The sequence below is a fragment of the Thalassophryne amazonica genome, chromosome 3, assembly GCF_902500255.1.
Source record: "Thalassophryne amazonica chromosome 3, fThaAma1.1, whole genome shotgun sequence".
Taxonomy (NCBI): Eukaryota; Metazoa; Chordata; class Actinopteri; order Batrachoidiformes; family Batrachoididae; genus Thalassophryne; species Thalassophryne amazonica.
Genome location: NC_047105.1, coordinates 52,565,971 through 52,576,931, shown reverse-complemented (window position 1 = coordinate 52,576,931; position 10,961 = coordinate 52,565,971). Strand labels below are relative to the sequence as shown.

The following is a 10,961-nucleotide window of genomic DNA, read 5'->3' as shown; positions in this document are numbered from 1 at the left end:
TTTGGCAGTACATCCAACCAGCCTCACAACCGCAGACCACATGTAACCACACCAGCCCAGGACCTCCACATCCAGCATGTTCACCTCCAAGATCGTCTGAGACCAGCCACTCGGACAGCTGCTGAAACAATCGGTTTGCATAACCAAAGAATTTCTGCACAAACTGTCAGAAACTGTCTCAGGGAAGCTCATCTGCATGCTCGTCGTCCTCATCGGGGTCTCGACCTGACTCCAGTTCGTCGTCGTAACCGACTTGAGTGGGCAAATGCTCACATTCGCTGGCATTTGGCACGTTGGAGAGATGTTCTCTTCATGGATGATGCGAAGGAGATGTGTTGCACTGCATGAGGCAAATGGTGGTCACACCAGATACTGACTGGTATCCCCCCCCAATAAAACAAAACTGTACCTTTCAGAGTGGCCTTTTATTGTGGACAGTCTAAGGCACACCTGTGCACTAATCATGGTGTCTAATCAGCATCTTGATATGGCACACCTGTGAGGTGGGATGGATTATCTCAGCAAAGGAGAAGTGCTCACTATCACAGATTTAGACTGGTTTGTGAACAATATTTGAGGGAAATGGTGATATTGTGTATGTGGAAAAAGTTTTAGATCTTTGAGTTCATCTCATACAAAATGGGAGCAAAACCAAAAGTGTTGCGTTTATTTTTGTTGAGTATATATATGTGTGTGTGTGTGTGTGTATAATTAGGGTGCATCATGTTTGATTAGTTTCCTTAATCAAATAAAAAATTGTTTGTTTTGTTGTTGCTGGAATCAGAAATTAGATTTTCTGTTGGCCCACTGAAGAAATAAATAACAAAACCTTTTTTTTAGCAGAATTCTTGTTTGCTGAAACCTTTGCACAGTATTGTACATATTCATGTTTTCTTATTGTTATCTGTCATATAGAGTTCACATTATTTGTCAAGACATTCCCATAGAAATTATATTTGTTGTAATCCAGATGTGCTGTGAGATGATCAGTACATAAATCGCAGACATAATCCATTGACGAGCATGTCCTTGTGGGCCTCACGAGGTTGTCAGAGGGTGGTGAGAAAATGGAGCAGAGCTGGGGCTGGAAGTGTCTACATGACCGGGACACTTCCTTTGACTGTCTTTAGCTGTCCTGCCTTGTCTCCTCTGTCCCCTTTATAAGGCGCTTGTGTCCCCGTTTTCCTGCAGGACCACGAGGCTTAGCAAAGGCCTGTTTGTGGGCAAAGTGCTTAGGATGAACCTCGTCATAGAGAAATTCGTCCGTCAGTTCTTCTCCACTGTCGATCTCCAACTGCATAGAATCACACAAAATGAAGTTCGCATGAAAATGTGTGATGTCCAATAGACTGCTGACCATACAGGAATGTTTATTACTGCTCAGTTGATTGACTGCTTTGTGGGACAATTGCTGAGCATCAATTGACCAGTCTACCAACACAACTACTGTGGAGTGCAGAATGCAGACCGTCTCAGACTTCTTCTCAATGAATTGTAGGATTTGTCAGGGATGTGTTTTGTCCCTGTTCTGTTCAGTGCTTGAATAGCCTAGGTTGTGGGTAAAGTCATCTGGTCCAGTGACCTGGGTGTCTAAAGAAAAGTTCACTAACCTTGACTTGCACATGAGGCTGTGATGTATTAAAAGTGAATGTGGTTGCAGTTCTATTGAAGCTGAGAAACGGGTTAGAGTTTCAAGACCTAGATCCAGGCTTTCGACGATGTCTTGGACTCAATGATGTTGAACTTTTTGAGAGATTGTATTTACCATGGCAGTAACATTCATGCCTCTGGGAGTTCAGACTTTGAGGTTCTGAGACATTTACGAAGGGTTTATAGAGTCATTAGGTTGGTAGACACAGGTCTATGGATGTGTCAACGCACAGCACTGACACATGCTCCCAAAGTGAGCCTGACCAATTTCTGGTAATACTTTGATAGCCAAGCATCATTTTACTAAAATCATTTATCCATTAAACATTATACCTTTTTAGCAATTTCCAAATGGTAATCTTTTTCCACGTCTTCAAGTAGTCGACTCTTGCAGCTGGAGTAGAGCATCCGTTCCTTGATGCTACAGCTGTACCCTGGCATGGAGTATATGAACACTGTAGAAAGGAACAGAAAGAAAAAATAGCTTCAACTGCGAGGGTATATAATAAATCTCGTTGTCCCTGAAACTTGGAGGATTCCTTTGTACGAGTAGGAGGACTGACAACGTACCGACAGATTCCAGGTAGTCTCCCTCATGTGAGTGTTTGTAGAGGAAGAAATGGTATCTAGGAGCATCCTTTGGAACTCTGCGGGACAAGTCCCGAGTTTCTGTTGGGTTGGAGTGGACCAGCTCAATTGTCTCCTTGTCTACGTCCAACCTCTGAGGCAGAATTGATGTGTTTCAAACTACAGTGTTTTATTATGCACTTTTTAAAGTGGTCTATTATGAGTACTATATATCAACTCACCAGCTGTATGTAGTTGATGCGTTTTTGGGCAAGATGCTGAAGAGCTCTTTTGGCCGTGTCCTGCAATGGAAACGCGAGGCCCTGAAGCGACTGATGGTTGTTTTCTACGCTAATCTCTGTCTTGACCTGTAGGGGGCAGCAAATATCACACATGCAAAGTTTCTCTGGTGTCATTCTGTTAACCTATTTTCGGAGTTCATGCAAATTTAACTTTACATACATATTCAGTTTAGTGGAGTCATGCATGTATCAACTTGCCTGTTTAACCCGGCCCTGTGAAAGCAAGTATAATGGAATGTTAAAGTTCCAGAAGAGAACCTATGTATTAACTTAAGCAAACAGATCTTGGCATACGAGTATGTTAAATTTGAGGCAGTCCATGTGCAAAACTAGGCACGTTCACCTCTCACCTCAGTGATTTTAATCTTCTGGAGCTCCTGCTCAGCTAATGTGAGCGGTGCAGGACTTGAACAGGAAGTCACGTGACGCTGGTAGCCCAGCAAACAGATGTCCTCCTAATGTTCAAGCAAAACAGGCTCTTTACAGGAAGCGGAGGACAAATACCTCTAAAAGCAAGTCAGCACAGCCAAACAGAAAATCTGCTGTAATGTCTCAGCGAAGACTATATTAGAGTGGGACCCAAACATAATATCAAATGTAAATTTGAATGTGTTGGAACAATTCTGACCTCAACTGTGCCAAACAGCTCATACTTCATATGGCCACCACCAAACTCTTTCTTCACAGTTGCACGCGTGGCAGCATACAGCATCTTTTGTTTGATCTGTAATCAGACAGACATAAAAGTGAATACCGCCTGTCTATCTGGAGCAAGTAGGTATCTACTAATTCAGATTTGGGTGACTTTCAGAACTTAAGGACTCAGGATTTAGGGACCATTGACACTTTTACATTAAGTGAAGTGAATCTGCTGTTCAAATGTAGCAAATTCTCAAAAATCTCTGAAACACCAGAGAAGACTTGCTCGAGGAGTCCAAATTTCTTGCCTTCAACACAGGTCGAAGTAGTTCAGTGGAGGGCAACATTGTAATGGCGGAGCTCCATATTTGCCGACAGTCCACTGACTCACGATAAGACGTAGTTCCACTTTCACTGTTGCACGACTGACATCAACTTAGCTCTTGCCGAGTCTGGCGGACCTTGGCTGGCTTGGCTGGCTTGGCTGGTCGACGTTAATCAACTTTCCATTGTCTGTCAGCAAATGCCAGGCTAATCAGAGCGTGAATGCATTATTAACAATATGGTTATGAAATGTCTTGAAAATCCCACAGGAAATTTAATCATGCATGGCCTAAAAGCACTGAGGCAGAAGGAAAAAAATAAAGATTAAAACCCCATAGTGACATTAAATAAAGTCTGAGGCAATGTTTTCTGTAGAATAATGTATTTTTTCCCTTCTCTCATAGAACCCTGGAGTGCACTGTACTAGACTCCAGGGGCCTCATGTACAAACCATGCGCATGTCCTGTCTCCAAGCTAACGTTCAGATATATCAAAAGTTAAATGACTGTGGAAATGCGCAGTCCATCACACAAAAATTCTGGTACGCATATTTCTACAGCTATTGTTCCACTGTAGACATGTAGAGATGATGATGGGAAACCATGAATAGTGTGAAAACATGAAGTCATCAGAGTGATGTGCACATCAGAGACAAACTTATGAACAATTAACACACCCGACGTGTTTGCAGTTATATGGGTGGATATAAAAGCATATACAAAGTGATGCATAAAATGGCACTAACAATGGCCGTATTAGCGTAGTTAGAGGACCTTGCAAATGGTGCAATCTGATGTGAGCGTGTATTCAGGGAATGTGAGGATTTACTTGCAAATGACGATAATTGTCTCATAAGATGATTTCGATACCAAAGCCAGTATTACTGAAGTTGCTTGCAGAATTGTGGCCGGCTCAGAGCGCAATACAGCAAGGAGCCAGGGATTGTTTGTGCCCACACAGGTGTTAACCACGCTGGGCTTCCTGGCAACAGGGGCATTCCAGCATGAGCTGACCGATCGGTCAGGAGTGTGCCAGTCATCCTTGAGCTGAGCCATACCAACTGTGTGGAACGCAATCATCCGAATGTCATCCAGGTACATCACATTCCAACTTTAAAGCACAATTTGCAGCGAGAGCCAGTTTCCCTAATATGATCAGAGCTATTGACTGTACACATATTGCTATAAAGGCGCTATCACATGATGAATTTGTTTTTGTTAATAGGAAAGAATTTAATTCCATCAATGGTCAAATCATATGTGATGCACAAATGCATTGGGTTGGGAACAGGCAGGCTGGCATCATGAGTGACGGGTGGCTGCGCGGGTAGATTGTTTATTCGTATAATTGTTCCGAACGAAAACCAGCTTGGGCACATTTGGGCATGGGTGCATTCAAATATGTTCTTTGTTATTATTATTAATATGTTTTCTTTTTCTTCATGGTGAAACTACAGCTGCAGATTCTTATCAGGCCCGATTGTCTTCCTGTAAACGTGTGGAAACTTGTGAATGTTGTGCACTGTCAGCTGCAGAGCACCTCACTTTCTTAAGGTACTTCATCATCAGACACCTCTGTCTGACTCCCTAAACTCTTCTAAAATGTTTCTGGATGTCATAGACATAGCTCCCTGTCAATATTAAGAAAATTCAATCCCTCAGCAAGTGTGACACTGTTTACCATATACAGAGGCACTTGTGACGGCAGAATCCACAAAGTCATTGACAGCCTGGATCTTGGTTTTTATCCAGGACAACTTTGAACCCAAACATTCAGCTTCTCAAGTGCTGCAATAGGGCTTTCATTTATTCCACAAGGATTACAGCATCGTCCACAAACTCAAGGTCAGTGAACCCTTCCTCACGGACAGAGGCAGCAAAATTCACTGTACTCTCTGACCTTACCCAATACCCAATCTGTGAATGCATTGAACAGAGTGTAAGTTTGAACACATCCCTGACAAATCCCAGAATTCACTGGTAAGAACTCAGACAATCTGCAACAACTCCACACACCATTTAGTACATGTGTAGTTGTAACTGAATGATACGTCTTTGGTTCTTGTGGGATCTGAATACCAGACTTCTCTCTCATGAAATTAATGCTTTACTAGGTCAGCCAAAGGGGAATCCTCTCAAGCTAAAGTAGCAGGGTGGTATTTCAATGTGGATTTCACCTCTCTACACATCTCACTGCCACATTTTGACCACATCCCAAGCAGTTTTAATTTTGACACCAGATTTTGGTTTAGTCATAGTCTTGACTAAAATGTTTTTTTTGTTTTTTTTGAGTCATAATTTAGTCACCTGAATTGTTTTAGTTTGTCTAGTCAACTAAAACAAACTAAAATATGCTGTCAAAATTAACACAGATCCCAAGGTCTCAAGTGCCTTTAAGCATTAAGAACCTTCACCTGTCTTTATTTGGTCAACTGCTATATCCTTCTGATAACACCAGTGGTAACTGAGTGATATACAGTGGGGGAAATAAGTATTTGACACACTGTTTTCCCACCTACAAAGAATGGAGAGGTCTGTAATTTTTTATCATAGGTACAATTCAACTGTGAGAGACAGAATCTTAAAAAAAAATGCTCCAGAAAATCACATTGTATGATTTTTAAATAATTTGCATTTCATTGCACGAAATAAGTATTTTATACAATAAAAAAACAGATCTTAATATTTAGTAGAGAAACCTTTACTTGCAATTACAGAGGTCAGACATTTCCTGTAGTTCTTGACCAGGGTTGCACACTGCAGCAGGGATTTTGGTCCACTCCTCCATACAGATCTTCTCCATATCTTTCTGGTTTGGAGTTTCAGCTCCCTCCAAAGATTTTCTATTGAGTTCAGGTCTGGGGACTGGTTCGGCCACTCCAGGACCTTGAAATGCTTCTTACGGAGCCCCTCCTTAGTTGCTCTGGCTGTGTGTTTGGGGTCATTGTCATGCTGGAAGACCTAGCCATGACCCATCTTCAATGCTCTTACTGAGGGGAGCAGGTTGTTTGCCAAAATGTCACGATACATGACCCTATCCATCCTGCCTTCAATGCAGTGCAGTCGCCCTGTCCCCTTTGCAGAAAAGCACCCCCAAAATGATGTTTCCACCCCCATTCTTCATGGTTGGGACGGTGTTCTTGGGGTTGTTCTCATCCTCCAAACACAGCGAGTGGAGTTGACACCAAAAAAGCTCTATTTTAGTCTCATATGACCACATGACTGTCTCCCATGTCTCCTCTGGATCATCCAGATGGTCACATCCTGGACATGTGCTGGCATGAGCAGGGGGACCTTGTGTACCCTGCAGGATTTTAAACCATGACAGCATGACGCCAGAGATTTTGGAAACCGTGACACCAGAGATTTTGGGCCCCATGAAAAGAAATTTTACTGTGTCCCACCATAGCTGGCGAGGAGGGTGCCGGAAATTTTTGGTATTGTTTTACATAAAACTATGCATTTTAATTATATTATATTTTATATTATTATTATCTATTCCCATATCTGTGAAAAGAAAAAAATAGTTTGACAGTTACTTGGTATGGGAAGCAATGAAAATACAATGAAATTCATTTAGATTCAATTATTTGCTGAAAGACTGATAATCTAGACTGACAAAAATACATATGAGGGTGATTGTTGCTATTTAATCTTATTATTTCCAGAAAATATAAACATTTCTGTGATTGGATTAAGAGCAGTCACCCAGTTTGCACACACTACAAATGTTCTGTTCCTACTGCAAAACAGGGGGATGAGAGTCCCAGACATTATATTTCAGTGATAGCTGATGCTTTTTAAACCATTAAAATCATGCTGAAATAATACAGATAATAGGCTTTTTTAAAAATCTCAGAACAATTCTTTATTCTTTGATGTTTTTTCTCCATAGTAATCAATTAATTCAACACACAGCTAAAATGTTATTATCCTGAGAGCATGGTGGATTAGTGGTTAGCACTGTTGCCTCACAGCAATTAGGTCATGGGTTTGATTCCTACCTGTGGCCTTTCTGTGTGGAGTTTGCATGTTCTCCCCATGATTGTGTGTGGGTGCTCCAGTTTCCTCCCACATTTAAAGACATGCTGGTTCGGTGAATTGGAAAGTTTAGAATTGCCCGTCTCCCTTGCAAAAGAGATCTCAATCTCAATGGGAATAACCTGGTTAAATTAAAATTAAAAGTGTCACATCCATCATCTATTTATTTATGGTTGAAAGATCTTATGCTTTTCTTTAAATTTGGAAAAAATCAAGTTCAGTCTTAGAGGGAGGACCGATGGGTTTCTAAAAGTGTGGCAACCATTTATTTCTTATGTTAGATCCTTGAAGGCTATGCAGCCTGACTGAACTGCTTGTCAGGCATGTGTGTGTGTTTTATTTTTATTTTAATTGTTATTACTTTGTAGGGCTTATCCGCCCAAGAGAAGATGCTTGGTAAACTAAAAAAATTAATAATAGAACAATTTCAGGCTCCATATGTTTGTAAATAAAGTATAAATAAGCAACTGAAAAATGATTACTCAAGTTCAAGTTACACCCACTGCGCTAGCTTGTAGCATGCAGCTGTCAAGGTTGCTAAGTGACAGGAGGTAAATGGTAAATGGACTGTATTTATGGAAAGATTTTCCATCTTAATCAGAAGCTCAAAGTGCTTTACATTGATGCCTCATATTCACACACACGCACGCGCACACCAATGTCAGGAGGTAGGGGCAGAATAAGCTAATGATGCAATCGCTAAATGCTCCATGGGCTAGAGTGTCTCATTCTAGAATGGTTGTTTCATCCTCAGATGATTTGGAAGGCCAGCTCTTTGTAGAATAAAGCCTTTGAAGCATGCGACCCCTGAACTGAGAGACAGCAAGCATGTCTCATATAGGCCGTTATATGAATATTGGTACCAGTGTTTATCCCAACATTCCGTAGCATGAAGTGGATGAGAGTCTACAACTCCCCCCTGGATCGGACAGAAAGTTGATAGGACTAATATTTTTGGAGAAATTAGAGATATTAGCTAACAACACTGAACAATGGACATTGATAATTACATTCTGGACTCATGCGCCATTCCAGCAGGGGGCGGTAAATCATCTGTATATTAAAAGCTAAGTGGCCTCTGTCTAAGTGTATGTGTGCATGCGTGTATAACTTTGATCACAGACAAACTGAGGAGAGCTGACATTTTCCATTTGGTATGTTTGTGTATTTTGGGTCAAGGATGAATACCGCCAAAATGGAACATTGATAGGGCTAATATTTTGGGGGAAACTATGGATATTAGCTAACAATACTGAACAATGGACGTTGATAATTACATTCTGGACTTACACACCATTCCAGCAGGGGGTGGTAAATCATCTATATTAAAGTGAAGTGGCATCTGTGTACATGTATGCTTGCGCATGCGTGTGTATATACCTACCTTCGATTAGGGAGAAACTGGGGAGAGCTGACATTTGCCGTTTGGTATGTTTATGTATTTTGGGTCAAGGATGAATGCCACCAAAATGGAACGTTGATAGGACAAATATTTTTTGGAGAAACTACGGATATTAGCTAACAAGTGAAAAATGGACATTGATAATTACATTTTGGACTCACACTATTCCAGCAGGGTCATCTATATGTGACTGTAGGACCTTCGTGGCCGGGACGGCGGTGGGATCGAACCCGGACGGCTCGCACTAAAGACCATTCCTCTACCAGGTCAGCCAAAGGGGAATTCCCCGTTAGCCAAGCTAGCGGGAATGTCTTTTTAATCAGGACCCGGGACCTTCATCCCACTACATATATATATGACAAGTGAAGTGGCATCAGTGTACATGTATGCATGCATGCATGCTTTTATTTAGTAAGTTCAATGTAAGTACATAATATAAATGTAAATACATTAAAAATACATGGATGACACAAGAAAGTGAAAACACTTATTTCCATTGTGGTCCATTTAAAAATCAAATGACAAAAGAGAAGCAACAATAAAATAATAATAATAATAATAATAATAATAATAACAGTGTATATGATAACAAGAACCAAAACAATTTATAAAGACACTAAATTAACATTTTTTTTTAAATTACATAATTAACAGGAAATAAAAGAGTTGAGTTCTTCTTCTAAAAGCTTTTGAGCTCGAAGGTTCTAAAAACATTCTGGACTCACATGCCATTCCAACTCATAGAAACTTTGCATAATTTATTACCACTCTTGAAAAATGCCAGCTACCTATTTAATAAACACTACCCAACCTAGAGCCCGTGGATCCACATGGGCAATGCGCTAGTGCACATTAATTGTCTTGTCCAAGAACACCTACAGGGAGTATGAGCAGGACTCAAACCTGAGTCTACATATCGGCAGGCCAGCTCCTTATCCACTGAGCTCTACCTCATATGTCACTATGAAAAATACAAAATATTTTTCACATTATGATCTAAACATTGCATATAAGAGAACACCCTCCTTGGCGCGCTTACATGCATGCATCTGTTTTTTTTCTGCTGCAGAATTTAATCACTAATCTGTCTTCATCTGTGTAGCAGCACGGCTCACAACCATCACAAAACATAAAATGGACAACACGAAGCATCTGATTACATTTCAGAAGTATAATGAAACTGATTCCAAAAATCTCCCCATCCTCCCAAAAACTGAATAGCTCCTGAAAAGAACCTATCAGAGTCTGATTCTAACCCCACACCAATATGAACATTTACAAGGTTGGACAGACTTTGAGGAAAATGTGCACCAACTTACTGGTGACTGGTCAGGAGACCACGATATGAAGACCCACTCATAGCCCAGTGCATTCTGGGAGTCCAGGCGGTATAGAAGGTAGCAGGGCTCCTGGTCATCCAAGAGAGGAAGCAAGAAGTGATCATAATCCTGGTCCCAGCTCTGTTTGGGCTCTCTGTAGGCCCCAAGTACCAGCTGCTCTGAAAATGAGATCGGCACTCATCACATACCGTGCACGACACACTGACATCAATAGCTGACATCATAGTCTGCAGGCACGGGCAAGTCATAACGGTTTACTTACATGGGATTACGTCAACTGTTGGAAAAATCTGATCACTCCTGAGATTACTTATACATGGTACGTGTCTTTGAAATATATATTTTTAAGTATGTCTTAAAACTTCATAAACTGAACTTAAAGGGTTTTTTATTTGCTAGTAGTGTCAATTTCTTAGTTAAGATATTTGTATAAGATATTAAGTGTTTTGTGCCTCCTCAGCTGTATTGGGGAAACATAAAATCCAGAAAAAGCACTGGAAAACCTGAGATGTTAGCTCAAGTCAAACCTTTTGAGGAAACCGCTTCCTTCAAACCATTTAAATTCTGTTCACTCAAATGATTCAATCACCAACACTAAAAGTAAAATCAAACTTGGACAATTAGTGTCCAATTAGCATAATAATGTAACATCCTAATAGTTTTAATCATGTTGCAGGTTCACATAATGAAAAACTTG

General features: G+C 40.7%; 1 protein-coding gene across 1 annotated transcript; it reads right to left on the bottom strand.

Moving 5' to 3' along the window:
* Positions 1-733: 733 nt before the first annotated feature.
* On the bottom strand, positions 734-10,512 carry LOC117507758 (twinfilin-2-like). The gene is made up of 9 exons (XM_034167568.1): positions 10,467-10,512; positions 10,244-10,422; positions 3,148-3,243; positions 2,870-2,974; positions 2,718-2,732; positions 2,460-2,585; positions 2,221-2,371; positions 1,984-2,105; positions 734-1,294 (listed from the first exon to the last, which is right to left on the bottom strand). Exons 1-9 carry the CDS (start codon positions 10,510-10,512, stop codon positions 1,127-1,129), a joined length of 1,008 nt encoding a protein of 335 aa, XP_034023459.1. The 3' UTR covers positions 734-1,126.
* Positions 10,513-10,961: the final 449 nt, after the last annotated feature.